The sequence below is a fragment of the Ylistrum balloti genome, unplaced genomic scaffold (genome assembly GCF_031769215.1).
Source record: "Ylistrum balloti isolate Yb309-2 unplaced genomic scaffold, AGI_CSIRO_Ybal_v1 Utg370232, whole genome shotgun sequence".
Lineage (NCBI taxonomy): Eukaryota > Metazoa > Mollusca > Bivalvia > Pectinida > Pectinidae > Ylistrum > Ylistrum balloti.
In genome coordinates this window covers 6,674-25,812 of record NW_026782191.1, presented here as the reverse complement: position 1 = coordinate 25,812, position 19,139 = coordinate 6,674, and the positions used below count along the sequence as shown (strand labels likewise).

Sequence of the window (19,139 nt, the reverse complement as noted above, 5' to 3'; positions counted from 1 at the left end):
TAAACTCTCAAGTTCTCTGTGTCATGAATCCCTGTAGTTCGATAAATGATTGTCGACTAAGATTTATTTGTTGTTTAATTCTAAATTCTAGTTCAACCTGTCAAAATTTGAACAAGGCATATTGTATATTGTTTCGAAGGACTGTTTACTCAATGGTCCGACGTAGCAATACGTGCCAAGACTATGAAAAGTAGTCAATTATGTGCATATATAGGTAGATAAACTTTACAAAAGAATCCAGACGACTTAATATCACACATATAAAGGTATGAAACGTTGACAAAAGTACATTGTATATTGATTTGGTATCAACATGATACAATAAAGATAATTCAAAGTTACGAATATAGAAGAATATCACATCATGACAAGAGTAGTACTGTATGTATGAAAGATTACAATACATTAATTAAGAACTATGAATGTAAATTTAACACAACATATTAAAAAAGAGATTACTATGAAAAGCGCATTTTTGATAATGCTATAATATGTAAGGATGTACAATATGATATTTTACAGTAAAAGTCTTCAAAAAAATAATTTCAAAGTACGATAGAATGGTTCTAAAAATCACCTGGTTGCATTAAAGCTTACGATGCAAGTTTGCATTTTGAGAAGCAAAGGTTCGGTTTCCAAATGCTGTGGAGATGCCCCTTATGATAATGATATCTTCCGTTAAATGAATCATCCCCCAAAAGACCGAGTCGGGTTGCGAAGTAACTGAAATCATGATATTCGGTTTGACAGGTCTTTTAAGCCTTGGATGTCCGCACACGTTTTCAAGCAAGGCTTGAACTAAAATGTCTTCCTCTTCCTCAGATACCACGACTGAAATATATCGTTAGCAAAAGGGTCTAATGAGCGTTATAAAAGTGATATTTTTATTTCAACATTTAATTTCTTTTACTTGCATTGTAAGCTTTTACTGCGTGGATACTATTTGAATGGAAATAATAGTCCACATTTAAAAGGTAAATACACTCTTGTACTTAATGGTAGCATTTAAATGAAATGACAAATTAAATTGTCCTAGCTTATATTTGACTTGTAGCGCTCGCAATAAAGAATTATCAGTCCATATTTAATAACGATTCTAGATGTTCTGGTGTTACATAGAGTTAACCATCACACGAGATGTATGTTTATCCGGATTAAACAACAAAATCCTTCCAACTAATTTATTTTAGTGGTAATCTAAAACTTTACGTAACAATGCGCTTATTAATTTTCTGTATCTATATTGCGAATGTGCGAATCCATCATTCCATATATTTGTTCAAAATGTATATTTTTAAAGTTTGATTGCACGAAAACAACGTGCATTTACAGTGATCAAATGATTACGTATTTTAGAGTAGTGTTAATCATATCCTATCACGAGAGCTGATCTGATAAAAGCTTTAGAAATTATTGTGTATATGAACAGAAAATATATTCAATTAAAAGTATAAATATGAGTAATAATACGGCATTATAGCCACTAACGATTACTAAAATATGAACGTAGTGTAGATTGTACTTCTTCCACTGGTTATCAGGTTCCATATCTGGTGCCTGTTATATACCTCGTAATCGAGTAGAGTGATTGTCCGCTCACGACGAAACAGTGACGTCACTGATCTGTAATGACAAATGTTTATCTATACACTTAAAATGGATCACACATTTTGATGAAACATGATAACAAAATATTAAAATGAATTCAAAATCGAAAAAAACAAGGACAAGACACTAACTAAAGAAAGACAAATACAGAGACTCCATGGAAGAGGCAAACAAGACTAAACGCTCAGTAAGACTTAATATCTGATACTTATTTGCATATATCATATTTCAATACATAGGTAATCAAAAGCTGTAGACATGTGTTTATTAAAAACATAATTTTTGACATGTACTTTCTTATGAAATGGATAAAACCCATATTATGTTAGTGTAAATTTCTGTATCTATTCATGTTTATTGAACAGAACAGAATGCCATTGTGATGAAAATATATAGGAATTCATACTGGTTATTTTCATTAGCATAAATTAGTTACATGTTGTATGGCGTATATCAAGAGAAATATTGAATACGTTTCTCAATTGTGACATTCTTATAATGGACATCGCTGACATTCCTAATGAAGGCAGGTGTCAATTTCATCTTCAAACTGATATAGCAAGATACATTTTACGAAATATTTTTAGATGGACACTTTTAAACATATTCAATTGACACAATTTTCTTGTGTTCTTATATTATTGTTAATTCAATTTTCGTGCACTAATGAAGTGAAATAGTGGTGCATACCACAGAATATTTTTATCATTTAGAAGATTTCCACTTAAAATAGTGTTCTATATTTCATATATGCTTTATTTTCCAAGACCTAACCTTACATTCGTGTTTATCTTAAGTCCGGGATAGTGGAAGTAAATATATAATATAGCTTGATTGACTACAGGAAAACCGCCCTAAAGTCGTAGGACTTCATGGAAAAGTACCTTACTACAATCTGACCTTTAAATGACAATAATACCGGCCCTCGATTTTGACCATAGTATATATTCGATTGTGGAGTAGACGAACTGGAAGTAGGTGCATCGCTTTTATTAAAAGTTGCTTTATATGAATACGTACCTAAATTTCAACACTTGTCATGTATTGAATTTAAGATTTGTATTACATTATTATTTTGATAGTTTATTTTGATGAGATAGAAACCCTGTCTTACAGCCATGGTTCGCGGCTCTAAATATGTCATATCACATGCCCTAGGGATCATGTTGATTTTTAAAAACACATTTCATAGGCTATCTCTCAAAATGCTACAGACAACACTAAGTTGAATTTAAGATAATTCACTGGAATTCTTCTAAAGTTCATGAAAAAGGTTCTTTGACAATGAAAACCAATCGTTTCGGTAAAAACTTATCTACTTCACCACAATACACCTGTCTATGCCTTTTAACGTACCTGGTGTACTGGCCTGTATGTTTATTAATGGGACTGTCATCTCCTGGCCTGAATGTGCCACATGCGTTTTAGTACCTTCCTCCTCGGCGTCTTCAGACTTGGTGATGTCATTTGAGCTTCCATGGTGTGAATGATCTGGACATACAATAACCATTCATTGCACAATCACACGAGGTCTTCAACACATCAAATTGTATCAACGAAATTACCACAACATAGTAATATATACTGCTTTTATTTCTAATTTTTATCGCAGGTCAAAATGTCTTCCGAAAATAATACAAATCGGGCACATCACTTATGTGATTATTCAAGTATAATGATAATGTGTAAAACTCAACAACATTGTCAATATCTTATTAGTGATTTATCAACATTATGATACCTTAATTTATCAGCCATAGCTTAATCGTTAAACCCCCTTAACATTTTCGTAAGATACTTAACTTATTCAATATGAAATCAAATTCTATTTGATCATTATAATTAGAAACGAGTAAAGGTTTGTTGTGTCTGGAGTAATTTCCAAAAATGACCATGTAATGGCCATTCAGATATATATTTAAGGCTATTTAAGTCTTTTAGAGAGAACACAAATACTGAAGTGTTCTAAATATGTATCGCATAGTAGCGTAGTGGTATCTGGAACGAATGTGCGTGAAAGATAATTAGCTTATAATTAACTACAATCGGACGCAAGTTCATTGTCCGAATGCTGACTGGGCGTGCCTAATCATATTATATACTTTGCTCCATTGTATGGCACTTTATTGATTTGTCCAGCATGTTTCAACACAGTACACATATTGTTTGAATTTCTGGATGATGAATGGCATCAATGTTTGATGTTTGTCTGAGACTACTGTTGTAAATAATAATAAAGTTCTATGTTTGAAACAATGCCTATTATTTCCATAAGATGTAAATGTCAAAATGTTATTGCTGTCTGATATACTGTGGAACCCTGATTAACAAACCTGTGCCATTTGGACCATCAACACGTTCAGTGAATCCAATCAGCTCAGTGTCTGGCTGTTCCGGCGGATTTATTCCACCCTCCGCCATATAAACTGGACAACAGAAAAAAAAAATATATATTTTACGTATTTTACAACAACGATAGAACATAAAATGTATAACCTTTAACACCAGACAACAATGAGTGTAGTTTTTCATTGACGATTTCTATTTTTTATCATTTGTAGTTAAAACCAAAACATTTAGACAGATCTATTGTTATTAATTTGGTTCTTGAGAGTTACAAAGCATGACGACGTTTTTCTTTAGAATAGAAAGTAAGGATTCCTCGACACATTCTTTTCAATAAATGTTGCTGAATCAATGTACACTCCAAGTCATGCTAAACAAACGTTTTTATACACGTGATTTCCAACAGGTAAATAATAAAGAGTATTAAGCATTTATTTTAGGATAATGCTCTTCTGTTTTTACAATTCATGAAATAAAAACCTTGGTAACGAATAGTTTTAACCATTACTTATTTGTAAGTAAAATAAATCATGTTAGAATTATCCTTTAAACAAATTATAGTATACGATTTGGACTGACCTTCGAATGTCATGCACTTAACTGGTCGGCATTAGTATTGCACCTTTTTTCACTGATGAAAAGAGCAGGCACTACCGACATTATTTGAAAAAAAAATACAATTTGATGTAAGTTTGCTTACATTTCCTTAGAGTTGTGAGGCCATGTGGTAAGATGAAAACGACAATTATAAAAAGCATATTTATTTCTTCCATAGGTAGAAAATGAATGCTTGGTACAAAATGTCCTATTGATCGTGGTTTTTGATTACCAACAGAACATTCTAATGTATGTTGAAATAACAAGGAATGAATACGATCAACCTGTAAAGAAATACAGGAAAGCTATGCTGAACAAATTGTAATTCATCTTACAAAGTCAGTCATGATTCTATAAGATTGCGCTTTAGGGATGTTTGATTGACAATTATGGTCTGATTAGGGGATACAACGGCTGGATAAATCAATGATAATTCGATAAAATCGTCACTGAATAGCTACGGAATGATACAAACACAATGCAACGAAATACCAAAGACAGGCAAAATTATTCAGTAAGTATATAATGAAATTTATTCATACAAATGTTTCGTACTTCAAAGGACTGTTCAGTGACGTTTGACACACAATTAGTAGATATTCAGAAGGCAAGCGTGGAAATCAATCTTGGACAAAATTAAAGGTAAGATGATGTGATGCTCTAGCATGAACTTTTCAATCAATTTCATGAAACAAGGTTGCCAATCAGGGATATTCTTTCGGTACTGGATTATAAGTTTCATTGTTTGCAGGAAGACATTTTTGCTGAGAGACGTCAAATTGAATTTTGATTGTTACACATGTTACAAATCTGTGAAATCGAAGTAATCTTTTAATGTAATTTTGTTATTTAGGGGCCTTTTTTTCTCTTATTTTGGGTGTAGCATTACAATTACTTAGTGCACCAATGGTCATTTTTGTTCATTGTTCAGGTTGAAAAATATCTTGTTGCAGTGAGAAAAGATTGAGTAAAGTGATTGCAAATGTTTTGAATGGATAAATGATTATCAAATTTTTACCATGAACGCTTATATAATTACTGATGCTGACATAGTGCACCTCCCAATCGAGATTTTGACATTCCTTTCGAAAACTTTGGATTTCCTCACCTGCCTTTTCACTAGAAGGACGAAGCAGGTGTATGCTACATTCTAAATCATTGTTCAGGTCTACTCCTTCTAACTATTAATTTGTATTTTGTGTTTTGTGTACAATCTTTTTGAATGAGGCTATGTACATGCCATATTATCAAACAAGAGTGCAACATCTATAATTATGTTTTAAATGGCTTATGCAATTTTTTTTCCCGACGATTCCAATATGTTGGTTTTACGAAATGGTCGATCTGGATTATCATTTTCTTGTCATTTTAATTTCTAGATAGATACATTTTGCAATTTTAATTAAAACCTCAAAAATATCGAAAAATACAAAAATAGCAACCTTTACATTAATAAACCCGGTTACGTGATATTCCAGAGATACTCTCATACTTGTTGATCTTTAAGATTTGAGACTGTCTTAAGAAACGTGTGATGCCTGTAGTAACATTACTCACTTTCTTTTTTATTAGATTTTCGTATCCAGACTAATTTCCCTGAATGAACTTCCGGTCTACGCTGGCAGCAGCAACAGTACAGTACAAGACAAAGGCTTATTGGGATCAGAAAGAGTGGAATCAGCATCAGCAGCATTCTGAAACACAAACAAATGCCGTAGACCCATGCTTTATTGATACATAAAACAGGAAATAGCATTATAAATCGAAGACATGCGACTGATAACGGCATCAAAATCAACTTGATAAAAGATGAAAAACGTTCAAAATATAATTCATTTGGATCTGTAGCGAAATAGTATTCATACAGCGCGCACCTGTGCACGAGAACAAAATATAAACTAATCGATACATATACAAAACTACTATTTGTATCACCTGGGAGTTTTATTTTCGTTGAAATCGTAGTACACTTAATGCTCGAATTTATCTATGCATGAAATGATAAACAAATAAAACTGGCCATGAATTATAATAATTGATTATTTCGTGAACATGATTAATCCACAAAATCAATTCATAATTGCTAATGAAAAGATTTTTGTAGAACCACAGAATTGGGGATTCGTGAAATACCCGATTTTATAGTATGCCAGTGATTTCCTTATTATTTATACGAATTGACTATGGTTTCATTATAGATCTTGAAGTTGGACGTAATGTACGCCAGTTTAATTATGTTAGGTGGTATCACGCCTACCCATCCACTATAGTAATCAGAACCTGGTTGCTTTGTGACAGGCGAAACCACTGCGTCACCATCCGGGCTGTAATTATGCAAAGCTATCAACTGACACACAAACCTTGCTAGATCATATTTTCTGTGTGGCTTTAGGGGAGGTTTTAAGCATTGTTCAAAACACATTACAATATACAGTTAGTGTTAATTACGGCATATCCAAACACTGATAAAACATCATTAAACAGTTGTTTTGTCAGTGACACTAGAACCTTATATGTTTATAAGCTGATAATATGCGACACGTGACACAATTAGCATACAAGGGTTTGAGGATATTTAATTAGTGAAAAGAGGACAAGGTCCTGTCTCACCTGAAGAGGACTTCGCATGTATAATTAGGTTAGTCAATTATGTCACATCAACCTGTCATTAGGACATTATATACATATATTGCTCAGCATCCTCCAAGTCCAATAATAAAAAAAATGCAAAATGTTTTGTACAATTGTATAAATGCAAAACTATTTGACAACATAACCGTTATTATGACGTCATCTATCTCACTGTGGCACCAACAACCTTCCCTAATGAAAATTATCTAAAGCACAGAAATTTCCTCTGTGATGTTAATATAAATAAGTGATTGATGAAGTTTATCATGTTCTGTATTTATAGCTCATATTGCTGAAAAATTAGCATTTTTTATCATTACATGAGGTATCTGTGATACGTACGTTGTTTCATCGTGTGCCGGTGGTTTTCGTCCACCTTTTACTTCCGGCTTACAACAAAATTGTTTGTCTTGCTCCCCACAACATTTAGTCTGTTCCCGAGATTCATTCGTCATCGGACAAAGGAAATGTCCCTCTATTGTGTTATTGTCTGTTTTATTGATATGAATGCACATTGTTGGCTCTAAAATATAAGAAATATAGAAATATAATACATATATGAGAAATTGAAAAATCGAAAATTGCAACACAGTAAAAGAATTGACATAACTCTCGATGGCAATCTCTCAAGATAAAGAGAAAACGTTCGTCATACTGCAACTAAAATATCTTATAAAACAAAACAAATGTTAGAATTCTCGTTTTAGAATACGACCGTCAACATTTAACAATTCTATATGAAATGGGAAAACGTGTTTCAATGCCATTCTTGAAGTATTTTTCGTTCTTAACTTTGGTGATGACATCTTCGAGTCTGCAACGTCACTTCATTAACAGACTCAAATGTCATAGTGCATTACAAAGAACGAATGCATAAGAAAACATGGACATGTTCACTGAATAACACGGCCTTTTTTTATCATATTAGACATTCAGTATAAACGAGATTTCGTCTGGAATAAATTGATATCAAGATGATATGCCAAAGTTCTACTCTTTATACAAAGTGAAGGTTAACACATTTCCGAAGTGTTTTACGAGTGAAATGACATTCGATTGAAGGATTAGACCCCTCGCTGCTGTTATCATATCTACTATGATGGCGGTTGTCTGTGACTCATTTAACATGTCAAAGAGCACAACAAGGTGTCGTTTTATATAACAAAATGCGAATGAAATATTTCGTAATGTATTCATCAACGACTATCATTTAAAAAATAAATATATTAAATATTATACATTTTTCAGATATTTCTGCATTAACTGGTTTAGTTACAATACAAATGTCAGTATCCAAACTATTGTAAAAGATAGACACGATATATAATACGATATATTTTTCCCATTAAGAAAGCATGGACTTTTAAAAAAGCATTTATTGAAAAAAAATGCAAATGAATGAAAACAATTATAATTGAATGAAATCAAAAGACTGAAGCAGAACAAAACATATTAAAAATACTGTAATTACATATCATCATCAATATCACAGAGTCTGATATTTCTGAAATGTAACAAACGCCTCTTACTGAAATCAGGATCTTCTTTATACCACTGGGTCGTTTTGTATTTCTCCATTAACTGACTCTTTGTGTCGTTTTTGACGTCATATCCGTTGGTGTCCCCTTTTGTTGTATTCTCGGCGAGACTGACGTCACGTCTGACCAGTAAGTGATTCCCTTTGTCATCACCGAATGTCAAGGTCTTTGCATAGGTTAGATCTGAGTTGACTGTTACAGACAGTGACGCCATCCAAACTGGAAAATATATGAATATTTAATACGCTGAAATTGTTTTTTCTATATTTGATATTCTAGGTGATATCCAAAAAGAGAAAACCATCATGTCGACATAATCATTAACCAAACTCAAATTCAATAAAGTTGGGCAAAATATGAACAAAATAAAGAGCTACACGGGGTCTCCTGAAACGTACAAGAATACGATCAAATGTGTCAGAAGAGTCTACTGCTTCATCAGGTGTATATCTATATAAAATCATAAAGCAGTACAACAGCTATATATTTGCCTCGAGTTTTATCTATATAAAATCATAAAGCAGTACAACAGCTATATATTTGCCTCGAGTTTTATCTATATAAAATCATAAAGCAGTACAACAGCTATATATTTGCCTCGAGTTTTATCCATATAAAATCATAAAGCAGTACAACAGCTATATATTTGCCTAGAGGTTTATCTATGTTAAATCATAAAGCAGTACAACAGCTATATATTTGCCTAGAGGTTTATCTATGTTAAATCATAAAGCAGTACAACAGCTATGATTAGTATGGATTTTATCCATTGCATGGGAAACACCATGTCTGGTTTAAACTATTTACATGATAGAAAGACGTACAGACTGGGATCACGTGACCGACTCAAAGGTTAAACCCTGTATGTGTTTGAATCACATGACAATCACATGCTGTTTATCAGGTTAAGTTTCAATCTTTGTTTAATCAGCGGTTTACGGAGTAATTCATTACAAGAAATACATGACAATGGCTTTTAGGAAGCCATTAGTAATATTTTTCAATATAACTCTTAAATCAAATAAAGGTATTACATTAGCTGGATTTCCCACACTTAAAAAAGGTAATTATTTAGACAGCTTCACACCAACGTCTTCTCACAAAAAGGGCTATGGCTTTGTAGTCAAGCTTCAGTTAAGTTTCTAAACGCGACTCCCGTGAAATATCAATAGCTAATCCATTAATGGTTAAACACACAGGTTTTAGAATTTTCATAAATCTCTTCCCTTAAGGTTTTGACAACGATCTTGGATTTTAATAAGTTATTGTTTCACATTAATCCAAAAAGCTCTACTAACAATCTGGTGCCGCTCAAATATGTCCTGATACGTTTCAAGACACTTGAATTTTTTTTTTACAAAAAACACACAAGTGAACAACACTCTTTAATACAACTACAGAATTAGATAGAGTAGAGCTATATAATGAATTAAATTGTATCATACGGCTGTTTCTAGGACTTGTCAGAGAAAGTATTTGTTACGCGTGATTGAGCATTTTAATTATGTGATCAGTCACGTAAGGTATGTTACTTTAAAGTGATACTTTGATTGATAATGTATAATATCTAAATGTAGTTAACAGAATCAAGAAACATCTCACGTGACCCCATTTTTGCGCAATTATTGTGATTGGCAGCAAAAAATTCTACTTTGTCAAAGCAGTTAGTGTTATCCTAAATAAACTGTTAAAAGAAAACGAAATAAATGGAAAATCTTCACCACATCGTGATGAGGCGATATTCATTTACACGTACATTGCCGAATACGTCTTCCTGGATAGAGCATTGTAACATTAAATATAATAATATATATATAAATGTTATATATGATTTTGACTTGTCAGTTTCTGAGGTACAAAATTCTATCAAAGATAATCACACACGATGGCACATGAACTCAGTTCTATACATGTACAAGCCATGATAATATAACCAGCAAAAATGTGCGGATACCCAGGGCTAAGTTAATAAAAATATGGATCCAAGTAAACGTTTAGCTGTAAAACATATATATTAAATGACTTGAGCTGAATATGCTGTGCTTACTAAATATGAATAACTAAAAACATCTATCACATGTTTTAATTGGTGATTCAAAAATGTTACGATAATATTATCATACACGATTTTGATATATGACATGTTCATAGATTTTTTAAAATACAAGAATGTTTATACATAATTCATAATTCTGATTATGTCTCTGAATCAGGGTGAACGGGCAGATGTACATGTACTCACTTCAATATTTGTAGTACAGAAATGAAGTGTATGGCATGCCAAAACATTAGGGTTCGAACAGGTTCCGTTATAATGGTACCAGGTTAATATTAAAGATACAACCAGCCACATGATATATGTAATTTGGTTTCGTCAATCTGAAGGGAGCAGCCACGTAAAATTTTCCCCTTTCCTCACCACTTCAATTAGTATGATACAACTTAATGTGTATATCTACTTTATATGACCATCATTGGTGGCATGTTTATAACGTTTGCAATTACCAAAGTTTCACACAATGAAACACTCTGGTTGAATGTAAACTTTAGTTATTCTAGATATATGGCTATAAAACAACTATAGGACAAAGGTGATCACACAACTGCAGAGTCACATGACTTCTCTTTTAAAATAAACCAAGGGAAAATAATAACCACACATCTTAATCTAAAAATGTATTATGTGTTGTTATATTTCACTTCAAGACGATTTTTAACGTATGAAAATGAATATAAGCATGACGTTAATGGGTGTATCGTAGGGAGTCCATATATATCCTACCATCAATAAAATATTTTGAGATCATGCGTTCTGCCCTCAATAACGCTTATCTTATCACCAGACAAAGCTAAAGGGAATGGGACATACTCTCACAGTCATCTATGTTCTGATGGAAATACGGAGTACGTACATCATTGCATAATTTAGGATAGAGATATGGAACCATATTCTTTGTAGACAAGAATGAATTTATACTCATGGGTTCAGTGATCAATAAGAATATGGGTCTTTCAAGTAAGTTACTTTCTAAGTCATACCGATATTACCAAGGTCGGTTATGCATACTGAATATAGGAGGGTATAAATTGACACATTCAGAGAACAAAAATCTAACCTGCACTGTGTAGAAAAATCCTATGTGAAACAGGAGAAAAGCGATGTGATATCCTAAAATATAGTCGGGTAACAACCAGTGTTGCCCTACTGAATGTGATAGGATTGTTGTCACAAGATATTCACATGCTATGACATGATAACATGGTAGCCTTTAACAAAGAAATCCTAAAATATTATGGTTGTTTCAGTTTGTTGGCAATAGAAATTGACGTTAATGTTGTATTTCACCATTCAGGGAATGCCTATATAAAACTTAGATGACACTTCATTAGTATATTGGCAATTCTTAATGATGTTGTACCTATTGTGTCATTATATTTATCTATGACCCCATGGTATCTAACGCCATCATTTATACTCTACTTAATTAAAACCTGCAGTCATTGTTAAGGCATATTTACCCTGGACTAACCCGAATCGAATTAGTACAGGGTCAGCAGTTTCAAATGATTATACAAACAAAAGTCATAGTATTGCACATATATATGTCTTATTGACATTTCTGTTCATGATATGGTCTGAAATTGATATTGTGTTCAAACGAATATACAGTATTAGTGCTATTAAAGTACTAGAAGCATTGGAACGTTTCGTGATGTCGTTAAGCATAGACAGAGTATAATCTTGACAGAGAATATCGCATCTTAACCTTTATGTCCTACAAACAGTGAGAACAAAACGAAAATCAATTTTGCCTTCGCTTAATGGAGCAAATCTCCATAGGATATGTCTTTGTTTCCGACACCTGAGAAGATGTGCACGGCGACCGTCAACATTAGGGTTAAGTGTTATCAATTGTAACTACCGGGGACGTCCGCACCATGCACAGAAAAGGATTGACGGATAAATCAAACGATTTCGGACATCGAAGAGTATACATCCATACAGTCAACCATAGAATACTTCAATCTTGAACTGAATGGTATTCACTGGGAAAAATCAACAATGCTCTAACGCAAACTTTTTTTATTGAAAATCTAGAATTACATCGGGCTGAAGTTGATCACCGAAAACATCAGGTAAACAAAGAAATGAAGGTTGTTTGCTAACAAGGACGGAAAATAGCAAAGAAATAAAGGGCAACAAAGAGAAAGGAAAATATCAGAGTTCTAAGTGTTGAGTAGGGGCAGCATATACATGTTGGTCTCTCTACTTTTCCTCTTTTAAGAAAATTTAAAACGTCTGCAGAAGGCTCCTTTAAGTCACCTTCAACAACCATACTAGGAATAATTAATCAACGTCATTGAACATTTCAAGTTTATCAAATGATCACAATATGTCTGATCCACATTAAATTAATTTACTCATATACCTAATTATATCAAGATATTATGTTACCGATTTACTTCTTTATTTTTAGAGATATACGAATCATGGTGTAGAAGAACAAGTGGATTGAACACCGAAACGATAAGGAATGCTCCATGAGTCTTGAGATATCGAAGATATCTAACTATAGAAAATGGTTGATATAACTGTATACCGGGGCATTTTCGTCTCCGTTTAGTTTTCACTTTTTCGTCCATGAACAGGGAGTGCGAATTGAATACGGGGGCGAACATTTGTTACACACATATAACCCTTTTATATAAACCTCAGAGGGCGAAATAAACAGGAGGCTTATGTAATGGTACACGGGCGAAACTATCCTGGTATACAGTGTCCTAAATATCACTTCGAACGTTTCTGAAGAGAAGGTATTGTTTGTGGGTTGGTAAGAGCGATTCGTATCATCGTTCTATCGAAGCAGAATATAGCGAGCATGTTACCTAGTTTTACATGTAGAAGTCAAACATCAGCATTGGAATCGATATGGTAGTTTTGGAAACCATTTCCATCAAATGTGCATAGACAATTCGTGAATTTGTGGTGTGGCGCGCTATCGCACGCGATTCGATCTATTCTAACGTTACTAACGTAAGAATATTTACATGTTAACTTCATCTTATCTATCGATTGTAGTAAATGAGCTATGAATCAGCTTGCATGGAGTCAGATGTGTTTTATTCTGAATTATTCTTACAAGAAGAAATATTTAAACTGCAATTTCGTTGGTAATGTTAAAGAAAATAGTTAAAACGACTTCTACACATGATATATAAAACTGTTTCTCGCACAAAAATGATAATTTTGTAAATCACCATTCATCTAAAGAATAACAATGAATTTAAATTGAAGTTATTGGATAACATCCCGCGGCGAGAACTTTCATTATCTGCAATATATATTACAATAAAGGTTGATGTATCAACAATGTTAAGAACAAATTAGGTGGAAGATCATGGATACGATATTGATTAATAATGCCCTAAAATATAATACAATAAAGCGATGTTTTACAATACACGTTACAAGATATTCTTGTATAAAATACCCATAATGCAAATGTAACGAAGTTACGTTAAGACAACCAGGGCCAAAAACCATGGCCTTGTATGAACGAGCGCCTTCTGAACACACTTTGAAGATTCTTCCAAGATAGTTAACTTGCTGGGAATCTTCGTAAGCAATCAACACTGGTTATTCAATCCGAGTATCCTCAGTATGTGTGTCATAGTTTCATTCATGAATCGTTTGCCAATGAATTGCTGTCGGTGGAGAACATATGCGTGCTAGGACAACATAACGGTCTACAATATATTTTTACTGCGTTCGATTTGTACTGTTTTGTTCCCAGCATGTTTAAGAGAAATCTATTTTGACATGCAAAGCTTCCACAGGCTCTTGGTCGTTTGCACGAAAAGTGTTGCACTCGGGTGATCGTTAGCACGGAACGTGTTTCAGACTCTTGATTATTAGCAGGGGAAGTGTTACAATGCTTACAGAGACAAGTGGGAACAGATTCTAACAATATTATGACCGTCGAATGGAGATATTGACATTATTTACTAAATATGTCCTTCAGACTCATTCGATAAATTTCTGAAAGCTATACTATCACACGGTTACAAAATTGATTTAACTTTCCAGAACCGTGCATTATAATTTTTTCATCAAAATGATCTTCTGGGCCATATGAGCAATTGTCACAATGAAACCATATAACGGAAGTCAGACCATAAACAACCATGCTATAATCCACGAAGAAGCATTACATCACCGTTCAGTCGCAGATCCTGGATAACACGGTATACATAACAGGTTATCGGCACTCTAGGGAATATGCCATCATACATATTTGAACAGCTGAAACTAAAATATGTAACAGCCTTTGTAAGCTGAATACCGTAAGGCGTTAACATTTTCAAAAGTAAAGAGTATAGAATGCATCGTAATATTTAATACCGGATCAGCGCAACATATTGTGGAAAATAACTGCTATTATACCAGCTATGTCTATACGTAACTGGACTGTCTAAATTTATATAACACTTTTAATGAGCTTTCCAATACAAGACTGAATCACCTCTATTCAAACCGGACCGGTGAAACATTTACTGGAAAATAATTGTTAATATAACAGCTGTGTCTATACTAAACTGAGCTGTCTTAATTTAATTAAAACTGAATCTCCACTGTATATACCAACCAAAACCAGCTCCACATATACTAAACAATATCAGGTCTCCCTATACTAAACAATATCAGGTCTCCCTATACTATACAATATCAGGTCTCCCTATACTAAACAATAACAGGTCTCCCTATACTATACAATATCAGGTCTCCCTATACTAAACAATATCAGGTCTCCCTATACTATACAATATCAGGTCTCCCTATACTATACAATATCAGGTCTCCCTATACTAAACAATATCAGGTCTCCCTATACTAAACAATATCAGGTCTCCCTATACTAAACAATACCAGGTCTCCCTATACTAAACAATATCAGGTCTCCCTATACTAAACAATATCAGGTCTTCTTATACTAAACAATACCAGGTCTCCCTATACTACTAAACAATAACAGTGTTCTGAGTTTACTAAACAATATCAGGTCTCCCTATACTAAACAATATCAGGTCTCCCTATACTAAACAATATCAGGTCTCCCTATACTAAACAATATCAGGTCTCCCTATACTAAACAATATCAGGTCTCCCTATACTAAACAATATCAGGTCTCCCTATACTACTAAACAATAACAGGTCTCCCTATACTACTAAACAATAACAGGTCTTCTTATACTAAACAATATCAGGTCTCCCTATACTAAACAATATCAGGTCTCCCTATACTATACAATATCAGGTCTCCCGATACTAAACAATATCAGGTCTCCCTATACTACTAAACAATAACAGGTCTCCCTATACTAAACAGTTGAAGGTCTATTAAACAGAATCAGACCTGCTTCACTGATACTAAATAAAATGAGTTCTACCTATACTGAACAAAAGGAGTTTTACCTTATGTTAAAAGAGTCACAGAAAGCTCTTCCCATACCGAACAAGCTTTACCTGACATTACCAGGTTTACCTGTATTTAATACTACCAGCTTTACCTATGATAAATACTCAACCTAAGCTGAACCAGTTTGCCTGTGGTAGACAGAACCAACAATACCCACAGATTGACAATGATGCAAGAGCGGTTGATTGGTAGTTTGAACTGTAAACTAACGATCGCTATGGAAAGCTCTAGGGGCCATATGAGACAATCACCACTTTGTTCCTCAGTGTGATGTCTTGGTATCAGAATAGAAAACAAAACCATGGTATAAATATAGGACTATCCAATATAAACACCACTAAATTATTTATGTATTGTAGGTTATGAATATTTATAACCCCAAACATGCCATAGACTGTTCTTATGCTAATTAACTAAGGCATTACCATACACATAGTTCGAATCCTCCGTTTAAAAGAGAAGATTCATTAAACACTGTTATATGAATATTGGCAACAACATGTAAACATGTTTCATTCAAATTCTGATATGTGTGAAGATATTTTGTCTATGTAAGCATTGGTTAAAATCTAAGTCATAGATCTCAAGTGATATTAAAAGGGCATATTGAAGAGTGATTCCATGTTTATGTGATGTTGGTTCGTGAGCAAGTCAAAGTCGACGGTTATATATCATCCGGTAATAGCTTCTTTGTGAACAATTTCTTATCACAAAACCTTAAGATTTCCAAAGTACATGTTCTATATAATTTGTTGTCGTTCATGTCTATATTTTTGCTAATTGAAATCAATACCAATTCAGGAGATAGAAGGTAAATTGTTATGTAAATTACGAAATTATCTCTGAATATATATCACATACTCAATATTTTGTTATATTATCGGTGTGATCGATTGATATTAAAACTTAGGAGACCTAGGTCTATTACTGACAGTATAGCAACAATGGTTTCTAAACTACAAACGAGCCATTTTCAGCCTACACGCTGATATGATTTTTGATTGTTCCACCATCGTTGAGAGAGACGTAGAGTCTGAAGGGTTACTGACACTTTCTCCTTCCTATTTTCGATTATTGGAAAGGTGTTCAGTGGGACATAACTCCACGAATGGCGAATTAAATTTGGAAAATAAAATTCGAACCTGTAAGCGGACTTGTATAAGCTAACAATGTAGTATGCATGTCATGTTCTAGATCTATAACGCGGACTCCTATTTCGCAGTGCAACCTGATGGATATAAAAGTGTGATTTCTTTAACTGATATGATCACTTTGTTAGCAATCGAAACCTAAGCTAGAAATAAAAAAAAAATGGGTATGAAGCATGACCCATTGAACGTTAGTATGTTAATAAATATAAATGTGATATTGATACTACTTAAAAACGTTTAAACGAACTAAACGTACAATATATACAACAGTGTGTACATCTTAGCGTCCTGTTGTTAAGATGACTATGTACATTACGCTTGACGTTACCTGTTATCATCAGAACTGTAAGGCAGCATCTCGACACCAAACACATCCCTTTAAAAGCTGCAGCCATCCTCTGCCTAGATTCCCCTCGCACCACACTTTCCCAAGACAAACACGATCCAAAATGGCGTCAAACTAGTGCCATCATCAGTCGTAATAACACGCGCGCGTCATGTAATTCATATTATGAACAGATCTATTGGCTAACATGGGACGAATGGGCCATTTCTGGTTCAGGGAATGTAAATTCTACACAGATACAATTAATACCACGTTTGTAGTCTACTGTTGGTGTAGCCGAAGCATCACCAGGAAATCGATACAAATACTGTTTACCACGTCTCCATTGACTCATCCTGTGATAGAACGGCACGGGGTAAAAACATGAATGTTCAATGGGACGGTGGCAGCGTGGCTACAGAATGAATATGTACTCGTACGGCATATAAAAGCTCAAATATACTGGTGCCACATGTGCATACGTTAACGGTGCAAAGAATACATTGTACCGGGATAAAATTGCTGATTATCAACAGGGGCAATATTCTGTCATTATATACATTCCACTGTCTAGGTTTCGGCAGTATGAACTGGTTTGTCGTCTTACTGCTCTATCGCCTTTTAATACAAGGTCAGAGAGTTAGATAAGTTATAGACAAACAATGAATGAAATTGCATCTTGTAGCTGTTTAGTCTCTCTCTATATATATCAGACAATTTTAGAACGTCAAGTACATATGTATAATAGGACATACATAAAAAGTCTGAGTCATTCATATATAACACAATACATAGATTTCGCGAATATTTTTTTTCAACTTCGTGAATGCATGACTTGACGAATGGTGATTTAGAAATAACTTTAAATTCGCGAATTATATCATTAGATATATTACCTCCGGTATCGTTAACCGAGAGATATCATCAAGAATTATCAAATCGAGGGATTAGAATTCGCGATTGAAGTGGAATTTAAGTGATTTACAGTACTTAATTTCATACACTTAAGGTTATATAAATTGTTATCGACTGCATTGTAAAACATTCTATCTAAAGTTAATTAATTCTTTAGTAAAATTCTACAACAGGAAGACATCTACTACACGTGCATCTGGATAGCTCTGGGTTCGTCGGAGGGAGATTAAAACAACATTCATACTATGTTGAAACAGAAACTGTTTGTAATATAATTTTTCAATATACATTGCCTGAAACAATTTTGTGAAACAAAATAAGTAGAGGAACGTTATTCCTCTCGAATAACTTGATATCAACTCATCCTTATTGGTCTGGCATAATCTAGCTGCTGAATGTTTTTAAGGAAAAAGCGGAAACCAAGCCAACAACCAATAAGGACTTTATCTTCCTTATCAGTTAAACATGAAGCAATTTGTTTCATTTTAACTCATGTTTGTTGTAAATGCTCTTAAAACCAACATTTATTATTATGAGAAATATTTTACA

General features: G+C 33.6%; 1 protein-coding gene across 1 annotated transcript; it reads right to left on the bottom strand.

The window, feature by feature from the left end:
• Positions 1-586: 586 nt before the first annotated feature.
• LOC132552053 (uncharacterized) lies at positions 587-17,745 on the bottom strand. Its single transcript, XM_060216192.1, has 7 exons — positions 17,679-17,745; positions 8,712-8,939; positions 7,525-7,705; positions 6,109-6,245; positions 3,942-4,034; positions 2,965-3,099; positions 587-831 (listed from the first exon to the last, which is right to left on the bottom strand). Exons 1-7 carry the CDS (start codon positions 17,743-17,745, stop codon positions 587-589), a joined length of 1,086 nt encoding a protein of 361 aa, XP_060072175.1.
• Between the last annotated feature and the right edge of the window lie 1,394 nt (positions 17,746-19,139).

Bases quoted from the DNA above. Each gene is read 5' to 3' on its own strand.
- LOC132552053 (XM_060216192.1), bottom strand. From the start codon at position 17,745: ATGGCTGCAGCTTTTAAAGGGATGTGTTTGGTGTCGAGATGCTGCCTT. The intron at 8,940-17,678 runs GTAACGTCAAGC...TATATTTTCCAG, and splicing joins TACAGTTCTGATGATAACAG to TTTGGATGGCGTCACTGTCT. The intron at 6,246-7,524 runs GTACGTATCACA...TTTGTGTTTCAG, and splicing joins CCGGCACACGATGAAACAAC to AATGCTGCTGATGCTGATTC.